The sequence below is a fragment of the Amblyomma mixtum genome, chromosome 8 (assembly GCF_055824585.1).
Source record: "Amblyomma mixtum isolate Tamu chromosome 8, ASM5582458v1, whole genome shotgun sequence".
NCBI classification, from domain to species: domain Eukaryota; kingdom Metazoa; phylum Arthropoda; class Arachnida; order Ixodida; family Ixodidae; genus Amblyomma; species Amblyomma mixtum.
Window position 1 is genome coordinate 76,147,651 of NC_143019.1, and position 18,993 is coordinate 76,166,643.

An 18,993-nucleotide genomic window follows, 5' to 3' on the forward strand; every position below is an offset into this window, starting at 1 on the left:
ACCCTCTCCTTCGAGGTCGAGAAACGGCCGTCGCCCCCTCCTTCACGGCCGAGAGACACTGCTGGCTAACCTTTGCGGCAGCCTTTGTCGGCGGCTGCTGCGGGGGGGAAGCGTGGCGGCGCAACCAGGGGACGGAGGCCCCTAAATCGGTTGTCGGCGGAAACGCGTCTGTTTGGATTCTCAAGTTCGCTCAAAACCGACAGCGGACCGACAACGAAAGGGAGTCCATCATGGTGCGAAACGGCTCCGACTTGACAGCGAGAATGTGTATATCACCTTAGTTGCCGCCAAAGGACTCCTAATTCCACGGAACGATGGGTGAACAAAATACTCAAATCGACCATCTGTGCGTGGGAGGACCGGCGAGAGTGTGAATGTCCCGCCTTTTTGTCACGGTGGGAGGGTCGGCGAGAGGGTGATGTTCCGCCCTTTTGTGGGCGGGTTTCGTCAAGAAATGTGATTGGCGATGTTCGAACAACCAAGTTTCCCCAGATGGGTACCTGGGGAAATGAAAATGTATAAAACGTGGCTTCAGTGTGCTTCTAGGGGAGATACTCCTGATAACCTGCTTTGTAAATAAAATCGTCTATCTTGTCTGGCAGTAACCGGCTGCATCTTATTCCGCACGTTGCTGGAGAGAAGAACTTGGGAGACCATCCCGAGGTACGAACCACAGTGCACTAACACATATCTGGCGCAGTCGGCAGGATCTCCAGCGATGGGCGAATGAGAGCAGCAGCGGTGGACGGCGGACGAGACCGGTGGCGTGGACGGCGGACCCGAGAACGTCACTGAGGAGCCAGCGGCCTGCCAAAGCGAGTCCCTCCTGACCTGTGGAAGAAGAGAGCACCGCGGAGCGACTCTTCAGAAGTCAGGCGAGTGCCTCTTGGTTTTCTGTCGGGCGCAGTTGATGACAATGCCATATAACTTGCGAGACAGGGAGGTTAACACCACAGATGCGGAGTCGGACGGGGTTGAAAGCTTGCAGGAGTTGGCGGTGACCAGTGACGCGGTGGGGGATCTGAGTAGCGCCATGGCGGAAACAGCGTCGGAGCAGCAGATGAAAATGCTGGAGCTTCGATTTAAAATTGCTGAAGCAGAAAAAGAAAAGCAACGATTAATTCTGGAGAGCCAGAAGTTGCGAGCCCAAGAGCGGGCTGAGTCCCACGAAGAAGGTAACAGCGGAGCGCTAGCTGTGGATAGGTCAGAGGAGGATAGGCGCCTAAAATATGCATCCTTATTGAAAGGAGTACTAGCACCGATGCCGAGTCGGGAATTCCTAGTGCCCGGGTGGTTTGAGGATGTGGAGGCGACTCTTGATTCATATGACGTCCCGTCTGAGTGGCGGGCCGGGCTTGTCTTGCCACAGTTGAGTGAAAGAGCACGCGGATTGCTTTCTACGTTGACAGCCGAAGAAAGAAAGGACTATAGAAAAATGAAGCAAAGTATTCTAGATGGATTGAGGTTGTCAGCAGCAGAATATAGAAGGATGTTTGAGGGATCGGCAAAAGCAGCAGATGAGACATGGGGCCAATTCGCAATCCGGCTGGGAAACTATTTTGAATACTATACAAAAACCTCGAAGGCTACCACTTTTGCAGAATTAAAGCAGTTAATGGTCACAGATAGGTTGAAGGACTGCTTAGCAGCTGAGGCACGGGCTCATATTGTTGTCAATGAGAATCAGAGGTTCCTTTCTCCAGGCGAAGTGGCCAAGCTGGCAGAGAGTTTCGATGAAAGCGTGAGATGCAAACCAGGGTCAGCAGCTCATTTGGGAGGCTATCGAAAGAGGCCGAGTGGGGACCAGAAGGAGCGGGCAGGTGCAACACCTCATCAATGGGAGAATTCTTCTTTAAGAGGAATGAAAGGACGGTGCTTTGAATGCAAGTCACCAAATCACTTCGCTAGAGATTGCCCTCTCAAAAGGACAGGGGATAAGGCAGGCAGACGAGGCCAAGAAAAACCAGGAGACCGCGCCGTGGTGGCTAAAGTGAATGCTCATTTGAAAGAAATAGCTCCCGCGAATGAGGTTGGCATGCAGGAAACAGAGAGGGTAGGTAGGAATTGCCTCGAAACTGTAACATTGAAAAGTTCGGAACAAAGCATTAATGCGGTGATTGATTCCGGGACTGAAATGACTGTTATCAGGCGAGCTCTAGTGCCGAAGTATGAGGCAGCTGGTTCCACAATAAAACTGAGGGGAGCTTTCGGCGACGAAGTAAGAGCTGAGCTTGCATATGTGCCTCTCAGAGCAACAGAAGGTGCACCGTTTGTCTCGTTCGACAAGGCACAACCAGCTTTGCTATGTGCGCTGACAGACAAACTGTTGGCCGGAATAGACGCGCTCATAACTCCCGCAGACTACAGACAACTCCTTGAAGAAAGGGCAGTTGTAAACAAAGTTGTTTCAGAGGCAGAGACCGAAGGCGGTGAAAAGGAGACGACAGAGCATAAAAATCAGCAGACGGGTGCGTCCTTGGCGGTTACGGGAACAGACGAAGAAGCCGAGAAAAGGCAGAGCGCTCGGCAAGTTTTCCGTGAGGCTCAGGAAAATGACTCGTCGCTGCAGGAGGCTTGGAAGCAGGCTAGAGCTGGCACACATGGAATGATAATCCAGGATGAGTTACTCTATCACCAGGAGCACGTAGTGGGACGGATGTGCACACAGTTGGTGCTGCCATCGCATAAACGACAGGAAGCACTAGTGAGGGCACACGATTCGCCTTGGGCAGGACATTTGGGAGAGCGAAAGACTTTGCAGCGCATAAAAATGTCATTTTATTGGCCGACCATGGGCCGGGAGGTCAAGGAGCATTGTCAGTCCTGCCACCAGTGCCAAATCAGGGCCCCTATGAAAACACAGGACCGCGTACCCATAACGGCATTGGCCAGGCCTAGTGCACCATTCCAGGTGGTATACATGGATTGTATCGGTCCACTGGATCCACCATCAGCAAGGGGACATCGCTACGCACTGTGTGTAGTTGATTTGCATACTAGATGGCCTGAGGTTGTTTGTTTGAGGTCCTTAACAGCTAAGGCTACCTGTGACGCGCTCACACAGATATTTTCCAGAATGGGAGTGCCAGAGACCATATGCTCAGATCAGGGCACAAATTTTACATCAAATTTAACGCAAATTATGCTGCAGAAAATGGGAGCGACTCCCAGATTTTCCACTCCCGATCATCCACAAAGTAATGGACTGGTAGAGCGGTGGAACGGCACTTTTAAAAGGATGCTGTTTCACATTGTAAGCGAGCATGGACGTGAGTGGGATCGAATGGTGCCATTCCTGCTTTGGGCTTATAGAGAGGTGCCACATGCCATCACGGGTAAATCACCGTTCGAGCTTATGTATGGTAGGATGCCTGTCGGACCTCTGGCTATACTGCAAAAGACGTGGTCAGGAGACTGGGTGGTTCCCGACTCATTGGCAGTGCCAGCAGCAGACTATCTCGAGAAATTGAGAAATGATCTCGAGGAAGCCAGTAGGGAAGCGGCAAAAAGTAGCGAGCTCACGCAGCAAGCTTATGTGGGGAGGTACAACTTGAGGACCACCAGCAAACAATTTTCTCCAGGTGACCAGGTTCTTTGGCTGGAGAAAGAAGGCGATGGGAAGTTAATGGCACACTGGAAAGGTCCAGTAACAGTTGTGGAAAAGGTGCGGCCATATAGCTATACGATTGAGCTAAGTGATGGCACGCGCCGATCAGTGCATGCAAATAAGCTTAGGCCATACAACGCGAGGGTCAACACTGTAGGCATAGTATTTGAAGGCGACACGGAGTTTGGAGAACTTCCCGCGTGGTCAGATACAACGACAGCACTTGAGCAGCTGGAACGGGTAACTCTCAGCCATTTAGATCTGCTGCAGCAAAGGCAGGTAAAGGAACTAATCGGGAAGCACTGTGAGGTGTTCAGTGATAAACCTGGCCGCTGCAACTGGGGAGTGCACAAAATCAAGCTAAAAGATGGGGCGCAGCTGAAGCCTGCGTACCCTTACAAGGTGCCCATGGCACTAAGAAAGGAAGTTGACCGACAGGTGGCAGAGCTAAGGTCGTGGGGTTTGATATATCCGATAGAAAGCGCCCATGCACATCCCGTGGTGTGCGTTGCTAAGAAAGATGGCAGTGTCAGGTTATGCTGTGACTATCGCAAGCTGAATGAAGCAACGGAGCCTGATGCGTTTCCTATGAACCTGCCAGGTGACCTAATTTACGAGGTAGCGCAGGCAAAGTACATAACCCTGCTCGATATGCTAAGAGGATATTGGCAGATTCCGTTGGACGAAAAAGCCCAGGAGTACACAGCATTTGTCACCTCGTCTGGACAGTACGCTTGGAAGGTTATGCCGTTTGGACTGAGAAATTCGGCAAGCACCTACCAAAGAATAATCAATCAGATCCTTGTACCACACCGTGAATATGCGTGCGCATATATAGATGACATGTGCGTCTTCTCGCAGACATGGGAAGAGCACCTCGAACACCTCGGAAGGGTACTGGCTTCGCTAGCGGCCGCAGGGCTCACAGTTAGTGTCACTAAGTGCCATTTCGCGCAAAAGGAAGTGCGGTTTCTGGGTCATATCGTGGGGTCAGGAAAACACGGCGCAGATCCAGAAAAGCTTAGAGCCATTCAAGAAATTCCTGTACCACAAACAAAAAGACAGCTGCGTAGCTTTTTGGGGCTAGCAAATTATTACCGGGATTACGTTCCGGAGTATTCAAAGGTGGTGCTACCACTGACGAACCTGACCGGAAAGCGCGTGCCTCAGAAGATACCGTGGAAGGAGGATGCCGAGGGTGCTTTTATAAAAGTAAAGGAGTGTTTGACAAAGGCCGCAGCGTTGAGCGCACCCGATCTGAACAAAGAGTTCATTCTGGCCACTGATGCTTCAGATTATGCCGTCGGAGCATGTCTAGCACAGTTGGATGACGAAGGAAAAGAGCAACCCATTTCATTCCTGAGCAAGAAATTAAGCCCGGCCCAGTCACGATGGGCTACAATCGAGAAAGAAGCCTACGCCATCATTTGGGCGCTGGGAAAGCTTGACACGTGGCTGTTCGGTGCACGAATCAGGGTAATTACCGACCACAATCCCTTGAAATTTCTTACTCTGACCACGCCACTAAGCGCGAAGCTGACAAGGTGGGCGCTGGCTCTCCAGAAGTATAACATTGTAGTGGAGTACAAAAAGGGGTCTCTAAACGCAAATGCCGACGCTATGTCGCGTATGGTCGCCAATGACGAAAGCGAGTAAGATACCGTCGTCCGTTTTCGCGGCCTCGGTTTGCGAGAGGTATGGCATTGTTGGGCGCTGCGTTGGCGGGGGACCGAGGGGTACTTGTTGACAGATGAAGTGGGAGCAATGCGTCGAGCTCCTGTGATTGTTGTGTGCAGCAAGTTCGAAGACTGTGCCGCACAGTTTTGTGGGGAGGTGTTGGGCTCGACGCGCCGTCTGCAGCGACGACAGTGGCGCCAGCGGGACTGGGCTACGTGAATAACGGCCGGTTTCAGCACGCTGAGTGTGTGTGTGTATTTGTGTACGCGTTTGCTTGCGGCGTCCCGTTCTGGGAAGTGTGTTGGTCGCGCACACGTGCGCCCGCCGGTGGCTCCTTACCCTCTCCTTCGAGGTCGAGAAACGGCCGTCGCCCCCTCCTTCACGGCCGAGAGACACTGCTGGCTAACCTTTGCGGCAGCCTTTGTCGGCGGCTGCGGCGGTGGGAAAGCGTGGCGGCGCAACCAGGGGACGGAGGCCCCTAAATCGGTTGTCGGCGGAAACGCGTCTGTTTGGATTCTCAAGTTCGCTCAAAACCGACAGCGGACCGACAACGAAAGGGAGTCCATCATGGTGCGAAACGGCTCCGACTTGACAGCGAGAATGTGTATATCACCTTAGTTGCCGCCAAAGGACTCCTAATTCCACGGAACGATGGGTGAACAAAATACACAAATCGACCATCTGTGCGTGGGAGGACCGGCGAGAGTGTGAATGTCCCGCCTTTTTGTCACGGTGGGAGGGTCGGCGAGAGGGTGATGTTCCGCCCTTTTGTGGGCGGGTTTCGTCAAGAAATGTGATTGGCGATGTTCGAACAACTAAGTTTCCCCAGATGGGTACCTGGGGAAATGAAAATGTATAAAACGTGGCTTCAGTGTGCTTCTAGGGGAGATACTCCTGATAACCTGCTTTGTAAATAAAATCGTCTATCTTGTCTGGCAGTAACCGGCTGCATCTTATTCCGCACGTTGCTGGAGAGAAGAACTTCGGAGACCATCCCGAGGTACGAACCACATTGTACAAAACATATCTCTAACCCACATTCTTGTGTATATCCGCAAATATCAGCCCCACGCAGTAACATTCACAGATGGAGCTCCCGGCTCCCTGGTGCACCATCCTCCCTACCTTCGTCGCTTGTAATAGTCTTCATCAATCAATCAAACCCTCCACCCTCTAATTTTGTAAGAGTAGTAGGGTTATTCGTTCGTTTTTTATGTTTGTGTGTTTTCGCCTCAGACAACATATCCTTACATAAGGCGCACTTAAGTTAGGCTGCCGACAATAGTGGCCTCAAGATTCTCGCCCATAGCTTCTTGTCGACATCTAACTACTAACATTCACCTCTGTCTTTCACCCTTTTCATAGCACAATCACAGAAGCCAGCACTGGCACACGTAGGTGGCTATTAAAATCAGTGGGCCTCATTGCGTCAGTCAGAAAACGAAAGAACCAATCAACAGTGGAACTGTTCAGGACCCCTTACCAAAGAAAACCACTCATACATAGGGAACAAAATCTATGCATAGATGACCCCTTAAGTCGTCTGAAGTGCCCTGGTTCTCAAGGCGAATAGTCATCAGCCCGAATGTCGACCTGCCACGCAGTCCTGATTATGGTCCGGCTACCTGTAGCACGTACAATACCGAGTCGAAAGCATAGGCTTCGACTAAACCCACCGGTGTCGAAGCGATAGAGGATGTTGCAGGCTCCGTCCTCGTTGCGTCCTCCCCACAGGTATGCGTACTCGCCGTACGCCACTACGGTGTGGCCTGACCGCTGGAAGGGAACGCTCTCCAGGTTTCTCTGCACCGGGATCAGCGTCCACCGAAGGGAGGCTGCGGCGCAACATCAAAATGAGTTGCTTCATTAAGTGATTCGCACTGCTTCCCTTTTACCAGGGGGTGATAGGGAATTGACATTAGCAATAGCGGAGTAAAGTGAGCATCTGAAGTTCTGACATGAGAATGGGTCTTTATAAAGCCGCTATGAGGTTATTCAGAATGAGAAAAGTATATCGCCTAACTTTCTCATTTTTCGTCTCAAATTGCGACTGGCGTGAACCGCCACGACGTGAAACGAAAGGTCACGACTTTTGATCTCACTGTTAGGCCTAGTTTTCCTAGCGTGGCCGCTCATTTACAACGTCATATCAGCTGAGGAGATTGGCCTTTTTCTATCAGGTAAAGGAGTAATTACTCATTGACGTCCACCCGAGCGCAGCCATACGGCCACAAAGGTGCCAGGTATCAGGTGCCAGCGGAGACTCGCTGGATAAACTAAAAGCACCAAACAACGCTGATCTGGAACTAAACTTAGCGGAAAAGCATGCAAAAATAATTGTAACGTGACACGCGCGCTATCCTTCATGTAGAAGTTGGAATCTCAAGGGCTCTCTCAGTAGATTAAAAAGAAAAAAGTACTCTTCTCGCTGAATGGTTTCTTAAAGGCCGCCTGCCACACCTTCTTGACTTTTGTGCGTCTTAATGATGCTCAGCTTTATTTTTCACGCTTTTATCCTCATCACCAGCCACACCTAAAACACCACATAAAATTGCAAGCAAGGCAGCAAACCCAAAATAACGCATAAAAATCCCACATGAAAATATAATACTGCTTCTTAAGAAAGAAAAGGCAATGTCAGTGTATTTTTGGTGGACATATTGCGCCAGCAGAGATTAAGGCTCCCTAATGTACAGTAGCTATGCAGCGGCCTTGCCTTAAAGGCTAGTACAGTTAGTTAACAAGCGTATCGTAAGCGCCTGAACAAGTTGCGAATATGCAGTCATGTAGAACTGCGTGATCTCTTTGGCGCAGCTTGGAAGGCAAAGATTATGTGCTGCTCGGGCGGTGAAACGAAAGCTTGAAATTCATGCTCCGTCAACGTTCAGATATTAAGGCGAAAGCCTTTAATGCCTCATACTGTCGTGCCAAGGAATATTATCAAGGGTGCCTGCGTTTCGGCGTCACTACTTACAAAAAAAAAAACGTGTCGAGGCTGGGAATCAAACCAGGGCCTTTGGCATTCGAGGTGGAGACGCCACCATTCTGTCACGAAGGGTCAGGTTTTCAGCATGAATGAAGGCGCATCTAGTGAATGCATGGGTTTCATAAATAAAATAATAAAAAATAAAAATAGGAAAAGTAACAGAAATAAAACAGAAATAAAAAGAGAAACATTAAAATATATATAAAAAACAGTGCGCCAGGAGGAGGGGAGGTGCAGCCTTCGGGCTGCGGCCGTGTATCTGTCTTTTCAGCCAGCGTCCGTTCCGGCGGACGCGGTTGTTGCGACGCGCGTCTTTACACTCTCTTTTACTCTCTCCTCTTATCTTTCAACTCTCTTTATCTGCACGTGGCAGCGGTGGTGGCTCGGCTTGAGCCAGTTGGCAGGCCCATGCACTTTTCCTTTTCATCCTTCTCTCAGTCGCAACTCGGAAATTTCGCCTTGCAGCACTTCAGAGAGCCAAAGTGCCCCCTGAATTTTGTTTTATCTGCGGCCTCGCAGTAGAACCTATAGGCATAGGGGGGTTTAGTGCCCCAAAGCGACTCAGGCTTTTAGGGACGCCGTAGTGAAGGGCCCCGGTTATTCGACCCCCTGAGGTTCTTTAACGTGCACCTACATCGAGCAGTACACAGGCCTCTAGCATTTCGCCTCTGTAGAAATTCGCCCGCCACGGGCCGGTATCCATCCCGCGTCTTTCCAGACAGCAGCGAGCGCCATAGCCACTGAGCCACCGCGGCGGTATCAAGAGTTCTCAGCTCCTGTTGCTGCATGCATGGCTCTTGAACGCGTGGAAAGAGTGCTCTTCTAAACGCTGGACGCTTTATTTTAGCTTGGGGCATGGTAGCCATAGGTGTTTATGCGTCATTAAACACTACGCAGCGACGCAGGTTTGATCCTGGCCGCGGTGGTCGAAAATCGGTGGAGGCGAAATTCTCGAGGACCGTGTCCTATGCGATTTGAGTGCACGTTAAAGATCCCCAGGTGTTCGGAATTTCCGGAGCCCATCACAACGGCGTCCCTCTTAGCCTGAGTTGTTTTGGGACTTTAAACCCCCTTAAACCTAAACCTAAAACGCAACACAGCAACGCTAGATGCCTCAGTGCGAAAACTCTGCATCGTTGCATCCAAGTGGACACTTCCACCTTCATCACCTGCCACGGTGGCTCAGAAGTTAGGGGCCTCGGCTAACAAGCCTGAGTTGTCGGGTTTGAACCTGTCCGCGGCAGACGCTTTTCAAAGGAGGCAACAGTAAAAAGACGCCTGTGGGTGTTCCGATTTTATTGCACAAAGCACTATGGTGCAGTTTAATGGACTGCGGAGACCTCCGCTACAATACTCTCACCTTCCTCACTTCTGTTAAGGCAAGGTTCAGGCTTCCATCAATGAGTGTTACTGAGCATTTCCTGCCCTATGGAAACAGCAAAAGATACCCAGTTGGTCTTAATTATTTCGAAGCCCTCCACTATTACACCTCTTTCGTTCTTTCACTGCTTCCTTTATCCCTTCCTTACGGTGCGGCTCGGGTGTCCATCCGAAATACGCGACACAGTTATTGCGCCATTTCCTGTCCTAAAAAAAAAACAATTTTAATTTCAAGGTTTTTCATTTTGACCTTAAACTGCATAACCAAACCAAGTACGTTTACACTGCACTGCATGGAGTAACTGCTGTCCCCCGGTATAGCTATGCTTAGATGTGAGGAGGCTCAATGAAAAAAATTTGCCGACGATTCCGTTACGTCACAGACCCGTTCTTGCGCACCGTGTGCCAAGTGAGGCTGCGGCGATTGCTGCCGGAGGAGGAGGAGGAGGAGGAAAACTTTTATTTCTATTTACAGTGAGAGGTCGATGGGGCGAGCCGGAAGGGCCCGCCCCTTACAATCACTAGGAGGGATCCCTAGTCCGGGATCCCTGCAGCTTCCGCAGCGGCCCGGGCTCTAGCTACCAATGCCTGTTGGGCATGGAGTTCGGAGCAGCCGCGCAGGGAGGCTTCCCAGTCCTCTCGAGTGGGGTGGAGGTGGGGTGGGTAGGCAGGATTGGAAGGGCATGCCCACATCATGTGGTAGGTGTCCGAAAACTCCTCCTCACAGTGTGGGCACGCGCCCGAGAAGGAAGAATTGAAGTGCTTAAGTACTGCCGGGCACAGTACAATATTGGTATAGAGGCGGAGAAGCCAGCGCTCCTCCACCCTGGTGAGGCCTTTACAGGGAGGGGGATAGAGACCATGAAAATTTTGATAAAGAGAGGTGATCTCTTTAAAGGTGATGGCCGGATTGAAATTGAATTCCGGATCAGGCTGCGGGTGAGGCGACGCCCGGTGAGTAAGCGCGCGGGCGGCAGCGTCGGCTGCCTCGTTCCCCTCAAGACCCGCATGAGCCGGAGCCCACACGATGGTACGATGGGTCGGAAACCCTGTGTATTCGCATGCGTGGAGAATTTTGAAAGCACGGTCTGGAATATACCCTTGCTCAATATTGCGGCAGGCGCCCCTGGAGTCCGTAATAATGACTCGGGACTCTGGATCTGCGGCGGCCAGTGCAATGGCGATCTCTTCCGCAAATGTAATGTTTGGGGCACGGAAAGTAAGGCCCTGAACTGTAGTGTTTTGGTAGATGACGGCCGCCGTGTACCAACCCCCATGGTGTGGGCCGGCCGCATCCACATAGAAGACACCTGGCTTATGGCCATACTGTTGAGAAATAGCCTCCGCCCGCGCGAGACGGCGACCATCATGGGTGTCTGCAGTCATGTTCTTCGGAAGGGGTCGCACCTGGAGTGCAAAGCGCCAGGCTTCAGGGATGCGGACCCGTTCTTCTGTATGTGTTGCGTAGGATATGTGTAAGCGGGTCAGAAGGCGGCTCCCCGCAGGTGTTTTGCTTAGGCGCAAGTATTGATTGTTAAGATGAGCTTCTCGTAACTCCCCAAAGGTATTGGTCATCCCCAGACCGAGGAGACGCTTGTTGGACGTCGTTATGGGGAGGTCGAGCGCTCTCTTATAAATCTTGCGGAGAACTACTTCTAAGGCATTCTCATCGCATTTGCGTAGGTGGAGGTAGGGAGCCGAATATAAAATCCGGCTGGTCACGAATGCATTGGCCGGCCGCAGGGCATCTTTGCATCGTAGTCCCCCCCTTTTATTGGACACCCGGCGGAGCATTCGACCCACCTGGTCCCCCACCTTACGTAGCTTGTTTAGGGTAGTGTCTATCTTGCGCCTATGATGAATGAAAAGCCCCAGTACCCGGATCTCCTCGTGTTCAGGTATCGGTCCGCTAAGTAGGGAAAGGGCAATTTTGGTTATGCACTTTGAGTTGGGGCGTATGTGCACAAATTCAGATTTGCTCGGGGAGCATTCAAGACCACAGCGACGAGCGTATTCGTCCACAATAGCTGCCGCTTGTTGCAGGTTGGTCTCGATGTCTCCAACCGATTGTTGTGTTGCCCAGAGGGTGATGTCGTCCGCATACAGAGCGTGCTGCACACCGGCGACCTCTGCCAGCTGGGTAGGGAGCTTCATCATGGCCAGATTAAATAGTAATGGCGAGAGGACAGCTCCCTGTGGGGTCCCTCGTGTGCCAAGTTGATATGGGCCATATTCTGTGTCTTGCAGCCGGATATAGGATTGGCGATCTTTAAGGAATTCTTTGATATAATTGAAAGTATTGCGCCCACAGTCTGTTTGCGACAAGTGGGATAGGATGATCTCGTGGGTCACATTGTCGAAAGCCCCCCGCAGGTCAAGTGCGACGACTACTTTATCATTGCTGGGGTGCTCGACGGGGTCGAGAATCTCCTTGTGAAGTTGCAACAGGACATCTTGTGCGGATCGGTGTGGGCGGAAACCGTACATGGTGTCTGCGAAAATGTTTTGCTGTTCCAGGAAAGCCGACAATCTGTCGCGGACCATAGTCTCCATCAGATTCCCCACACACGAAGTGAGGGAGATGGGCCGGAGGTTGTCGGTGTTAATGGATTTACCTGGCTTGGGAATGAAAGTTACTAGTGCCGTCTTCCAATCTATGGGGAGTACTGTGCCTCCAATCCAGATAGTGTTGAAGTAATCGAGGAGAGTTTCGTAGGCGGGATCTGGGAGGTTGGCAATAAGCTTTACCGTCACCTTGTCCCGGCCTGGTGCTGTACCTCGCTTCATTTTAGCCAGGGCCGCTTTTAGGTCATGGAGCTGGAACGGTTGATCCAAATCCGCGTTCTCGGAACCTGCATACGAGTACGCCTGACCACGGGGATCCTGGTGTATACTCAGATATTTGTCGCGGAGAGCATCGGCCAGTTTGGCCGTGTCTCCAGTGAAGTTATGTATAGCCCTTTGAAGCTGTTTTTGTGTCTCAGTACGGGTTTGTGCCGGATCAATAAGGGCGCGGAAGAGGCGCCACGTACTCCGACTCGACATTTGCCGAGCTGCAGTGTTGCATCGGTGCACCCAATTGGAGTCGGCGAGTTGGGCCGCGTATTGTGCCGCCTGTTGGGTGATATCCGCGATGCGAATTTTGAGTTTCCGATTGTGTTTTTGACGACGCCAGCGGCGGACTAGGCTGTGTCGTGCCTCCCAGAGGTGGAGGAGGTGGTTATTCACCGCCGGGCTCGCCTCTGAGAGTTGAACATTTTGCTCGACTGATTTCAAGTGGGATACTAGGTGTTGGGACCACGTTGAGTATCCTTGGTCCATTATTGATTGAGGATTGGTGTAGGTGCTCCTAAATTTGGTCCAGTCGGGTAGTTTTGCATTGGCCTGTGGTCTTGTGAGTGGTTTGGTATGGATTGTAGTGGTAATTATGCAGTGGTCGCTACCGAGGGATTCCTCGGTGTTCCTCCAATCTGCATAGCGAATATTTTTCGTAAAGGTGAGGTCCGGACACGTATCGCGTGTAACGGAGTTACCTATACGAGTGGGTTGCGCGGGATCCGTGTGAAGAGTAAGGCCCAGTGTGGAAACAAGCTCCGCCAACTTGCGTCCGCGTTTCTCTTCACGTGTGTACCCCCATAAGGTGCTGGGAGCATTAAAGTCCCCAACGATTATGAGGGGATCCCGATTCGCGACCTTCAAAGCCCGGCTGAAGATGTCTGCGAATGTAACATTTGGTAGCTTTGGGGGACAGTAAATGTTGAGTATGTGCAATGGGGGGTCCTGTTTGCGTAGCGGAAGGATCGTCACCATTACATAGGAGAAATTAGCGCTAAGATCCAGGTCAACCTGGGAGGCCGTGTAATTTTTATGTACGCAGAGGCAGCTCTGCGCATCCTGCTGGTACACCGTGTAACTGGCAAGGGTGGCGCCATTTCCTGGCTCCTGAAGGGCCACCACAGCAGGTAATTCTGGGAAAGTTGTAAGGAAAAGGCGTAGATCGGCTCGCTTTGTGCGTGCCTTGAATCCGCGACAGTTCCACTGTACAATTTGAATAGGGATCGAATTGCTTCGCGGATGCTTCCTATTTCTAGGGGCGCCCGCCATGATCAAGGGTAGAGTTGTGAGTTTGGAGAGAGGAGGCTTGAGAGCCAGTGGCTCCAAAGAGAGGAGCGTTCTCTATACTGGGGATGGCACAGGGGACCTCTTCTTCTTCTCCGGCGATTCGACGCCTAGACGCTTTGAGCTGCCGGCCTGCGAAGGTTTTGAGCGGGCCAGCGCGCTTGGGAGCGCGGGTGAGTTGAGCGAACTGAGCGGTTATGAGGTTTGGGATAGATGCCGCAAGGTGGCTAATTTTGTTGAGTGCCGCCGTAAGTGTGGCATTGATTTGCGTTTCCAATGCGGATATTCTGTTGTTAACTTGAGTTTCGAGCGCGCTCACTCTCGCCTCGAGTGCCGTGAGGGCATGCGCAGCCTGTCCTGAAGGGGTTGCGTCGCTTTCCATTGCCTATGCTGCGGGTGAGGCAGAGGTGTGGTTGGGGGAATTTTGGCGGGCCTCCGCTATTGCGAGGCGCTTTTGAAAATTTGCAACCTGCTCGCGGAGAGCAGATATTTCTTTTTGTTCGGCAGAGATTGGCCGTGGTTGGGATTGGGAAGGGGGACGGAAGGGAGAAGCTGCCCTGCCCGCGCCGCTCACCTGGGAGTGTTGCTTGACAACGTTTGCCCACGTCTTGGAGCCGCCGTTCTGGGGAGGTCCGAGGGGCTTCGCTGCACCGGCTTGAGGCGGCGGTGGCGCAGCTGGAGGTTTCCCCTGGCTCCCGGTAGAGGAATTCACAGGCTGGTCCATGGCTCGGTCGGCAGCCTTGGCCTTCAGCTTGTCCGGGCGACGCTTGCCACGCTTGCGTCGATTCCGCTTCGATTTACGCCCGCGCTCGGCATGCGGGGGCTGGATAGCGCGATATTTAGCCGTACACGCAGGGCCCCCCGTGGCATGGGCCCCGCCGCACACTGAACACTTTGGGTTGCACTGGTGAGGGGCCCGCACCCCCTCAACGAGTAGAGCCTGCTGTCCGCACAGGCCACACCGGTCCAGCCTCTGGCCGGGGCAGGCGTCCACGCGGTGGCCGACCACACCGCAATGTCGGCAGGCTGGAATGGTTCGCTGGTAAGGCCTAACTTGTACAAGCTCTGAATCGTAGTGCACGAAACGTGGCTTCTCTGTTCCGGCAAAAGTCAGTCTCGCTTTGTTGGATGTCCCAAATTTTCGCACTTCCACGATGGTGCCGTAGCGCCATTGGAGCCTAGTACGGAGCGAGTCCGTAGTTTCAGAGTTACGGACGGTAATGACGCCGTAGCAGACGTCCTTGCCGTCTTGGCGCAGGTGCCCCACAAGGGGGACCCTCCCGTCGGGTCCATTAAGTTCAAATTCGCCGATGATCCGGTCGGCTAGCTCAGGTTTCGCAGTCTGAACAATAATGAGGTTTTGTTCTCTTACCGGTATTATGGTAAGGTCAGTTGCCGGTTGCGTGCCCAGGAGAGCCGTGAACGCCCGGCCGTAGCCGGTCTCCTGGAAAGTCTCGTACAACGAGACGCGGGTCCGGGGCTTGATGACGACGACGTAGTCGTCTGGAGCAGGCTTGGGTATAACAGGCGGTTTCCACTTCGTGAGCAGTCGCCGACTGCGGCCCGACGCGTGCGGGGCGGGTGACTGCTGGTTTCACGCGTCTACGCACGCCGGCTTTAAGGCTTGGTCTTGCGCTCGGCGCAGCACTGCGGCGTTCAACGCGGCGCTGCGAAATCTTGCCGAATCTGGGCCTCCGGTTGCCGCTGGGGTAACCGTTGCCGAAACTGGGCCTTCGGTTGCCGCTGGGTTAACCGTTGTCCAGTGCATGTTTTCGGGGTCGTAGCCTCAGCAGGAGATTTGCGGAGCAGCCATACTGGCGTCAGTGGCCAGAGGCCCCGATGTGCCGGGTACCGGTTCGGCCGTTAGGCCTAGCCGCGCCACCGGCCCGATCGGGCCATGTGTTGCTCGAAAAAGGGGTTTAACCGGGCCCACCTTGGAAAAAACTGGTGTCCAGATGTTCCCGACAGCTTTCGGTGCACGTTGGGGATGAACTTGCTAGGGTCAGGCGGAAACTTCCGCTGCTCCGGCTGAAAATCAGCGGAGCCGACGAACAGCACGTCTGACTTCCAGTGCGAACGCGCGCGTCTCCTCATTGCTGCCGGAGTTTGTGGTATCCACAGAAGAGCTCTCTGGTGGAACTCATGCAAGTTAGCATGCTCGTCTGGTGGAGACGAGCATGCTAACCACTCCGCCATGCCAGCTCGATGGTTTGGAATGATCAAAAGCACGTCTAGTCAATGCGGTGTCCGTTCACTCACATCTTCCTCCCTTTCTGTTACGGCGAGGTTCAGGTGTCCACCCAGATATGCGAGACATATACATTTCCTTTCCTCAAAAACCAATTTACCGACGAGCAAGGGTTAGAACCGAACGGGCGGTGGCGTTCTATGGGGACTCCCTGGCAGCGTTGCAAGATGCTGTCGCGTTCCGCTCTTAGAGGCGAAGCATAACATCTTAACAACGCATCAGTGACACAAGCAGCAACACCGCGCTTAAGGCTTTCGCCTCACCGCACTTTAGGTCAACAAAGTGCCCCCTGAATTTTCCTCCTTCAAGAAAGACTGTACTAAAAGTTCTTGACTGTCATGAAGGAAGTACTGTGGTCGGAGAAATAGATAAATATATGATCGACTTGCTGCAACAATGTCTGGTCCTCAAAGAGGTCTAGGCAAGTATTTCGCTAGGTTTTCTCAGCCGCGGGATGTGTCACGAGCGAGAGGAACGGGATGTCCTCCCACATGAGTGGTAATGAATTTCTGTTTGTCTTTACAGCTACACTAAAGTCCCCACCCACCCTACCACCCTGGTAGGTGGCAGTTAACAGCTGCTGACCGCAAGATTTCGCTCAGCGTTGTAAGCGCTAACGCATACCACCCACATCTCTCTCTCATCACACCACGTACCTATAAGCGCGATTCAGGAGTCCATTGACCCAGGGAGCCAGTTATGTGCACTTCCTTTCCTTACAATGATCGGAATTTGAAACGCTGTCAACGCCAACGCCAATGAATAGAACAAACGATGACGGCCTATGGCTTCATCGCCGCATTTCTGGGGAAACGTTGCAATGCCAACGCATGCAGCGCCCATGTATCAAACGCCCCCCCAACGTAGCTTAAAGCACGAGTGATGTGTCCACCTTTCCAAGAAGGCAGTTGTGCGCCTTCCCTCTGGTTCAGGTGTCCACCGAGATTTGTGAGACAGATACTGCGCATTTCCTTTGCTCAAAAAACAATTTACCAATTTTACCCTCTGCTTTCCCAACTCCTGCTCCATTGGTTTCGCTGCTTAAAGCGGGGCTAACGTTGCTGCTGATTACAACGGACAACGGCGACGGCAACGGCGACGCCCCGAAACCGAAACGGGCGCCAAAGAGCTGGGGTCTAAACGTGCAGAGTTTGTTGGAGGTTGTTGCCTGCAACATTCTTTGTTCGCTGGTAAAGGACCTTCGAAATTTGTCATTGCGCACACCGCGTGGTATCTTTCGTTTAGAGGGATCAGACAGGCTCTAGAATTCAGTATCAGATAGGCAGCAGCTAACAAGAACGTTGGAGCCGCATTAGTGCGCGAATCTGGAGTGTACCTGGCGTTAGCTGCATTTGCGAGCAAACTTCACTCTGAAGACAACTACCTGCAAGAAAATCAACAGTGCATCTTGTGTTTGTATGGTCCCTAAAGAATATGTTTATCAACGGGACGTGCAGAGACAGAACGCTGTTAAAAACAGAAAAATATACAGCCTACGCGAAAATATTGGCTGCAGCGACAGATGATCCTGTATTGGTCAAGTTTTGTTGCAGAGCTCCGCCCAATGTGTAAATATCTAATGTCACCGAATCGAGACACGTAGCACGCCAAGGCTGCAGCACTTCTTGGACGAGACGTACCCGTGTTGAGAACGTGCACGTCCATGGGCCGGCGCATCGTGTTGACTTCGTCGACGCAGTAGCCGCCAAACGAGTAGATCTCGTCGTTGATTGTGACCGCTGCGTGGTTGGTACAGCAGGGTCCACCCTCGACGCGTGCCGTCCACATCCTTCGTTCACTCCGACTTGTATATCCTGCTTCGGAAGGGATGAGGACAAACAACGCCAGTGTTAGTGGGGGTTAAAAATAAAAGAACTCAGTAGTACGATGGGGCTCTAATATACGCCGCATTTCAAGTCATTCTGTGGAGATATGTCTAAGAGCTTATACCATAGTATAAGCGGTCATAACGAATGTCCGCGGTTGTAGGTGGAAATAAAACCTTCAGCTTCGTTATGCGGTTCTTGGTGAATGTTGGACTAGTTCTTCCCAGCAAAAGAGGCTGACATTTAAAGTTGGTCCTGTCGTGACCGGGTCAACACAAAGCACGAAAGTGCACTGGCTGGCCGCGGCTAGAAATGGGCTGCTATCACGCTTGCCTATCGAGGGAACAGTAGTTTATGGAAGAGAATCGGAAAGACAAGACTCTAGCCCCAACGACCGCATCCGCCGAAGCCTTGTATGTTCAGTATTCCACAAGTTGGTCTTAAATGAACACTGAAGGCAGCAAAGACCATCGGCAACTGTTAGGGCAAAGGCGCCAACTTTTCCAAGCTCTGCACCACAGTAACTATGCTTAACGGGGCTCGTCAACAGAGTCAAATCCAGAGAGCATGTCGAACATTCTCCTGCAAAAATTATGAGAATCAAAAAATTCTAAGATACCTATATTGAAATATTGAAGGTAAGGGCCTATCTTCCTTATATGTAGGAAAAACTTTCTTTTAAAATGTTTGTGTCGATTGTATTGAGCAGTTAAGACTGCTACAGAAAACCAATGGCGAACTCCTTTGATGATAGCAAAAACGGTAAAAAAAAAGTTCTAGACTGCCATCGGGTGATCTGCGGATATGTTAGTTGTTATAGTAAAATCATACATGATAGGAAAAAACTGCTTCCATCAATGTTTTCCCGTTTAAAAATGCGCTTTACCGGACTTCTTCAGAATGGCTGCTCTAAATGATGCAAAAAGCCAGGTACCTATACAGATATTTTACCACTATCACTTCCACGCTTGTTTGCCGTCCCAAATTCGTGTCTGCTGCCCCAACAGAAACCATTTATCTCCTGCTGCTTTGCACGCCATACTCCAAAACATTTTCTTCCCTATCGACATTCGCCCGATCATGAAAGGTAGAATGTACAGTCTTTGCCAAAATTAACCGAGCAACAGGTTTTTTCGCTTCTCAAACGTAT

General features: G+C 51.8%; 1 protein-coding gene and 1 pseudogene across 1 annotated transcript; one reads left to right on the forward strand and one right to left on the reverse strand.

The window, feature by feature from the left end:
• The window catches only part of LOC149333056 (kelch domain-containing protein 3-like), a 38,587-nt pseudogene extending 20,782 nt beyond the window's left edge, over positions 1-17,805 (reverse strand).
• LOC149333057 (uncharacterized) lies at positions 701-6,682 on the forward strand. Its single transcript, XM_089555789.1, has 3 exons — positions 701-2,816; positions 3,531-3,886; positions 6,650-6,682. Exons 1-3 carry the CDS (start codon positions 911-913, stop codon positions 6,680-6,682), a joined length of 2,295 nt encoding a protein of 764 aa, XP_089411915.1. The 5' UTR covers positions 701-910.
• Positions 17,806-18,993: the final 1,188 nt, after the last annotated feature.

Excerpts from the sequence above, each read along its gene's own strand:
- LOC149333057 (XM_089555789.1), top strand. The coding sequence starts at position 911 with ATGACAATGCCATATAACTTGCGAGACAGGGAGGTTAACACCACAGAT. Across the intron at positions 2,817-3,530 it reads CCGGGAGGTCAAGGAGCATT|CTTATGTGGGGAGGTACAAC; the intron begins GTCAGTCCTGCC and ends TCACGCAGCAAG. Across the intron at positions 3,887-6,649 it reads ATCTGCTGCAGCAAAGGCAG|CACAATCACAGAAGCCAGCA; the intron begins GTAAAGGAACTA and ends CCCTTTTCATAG.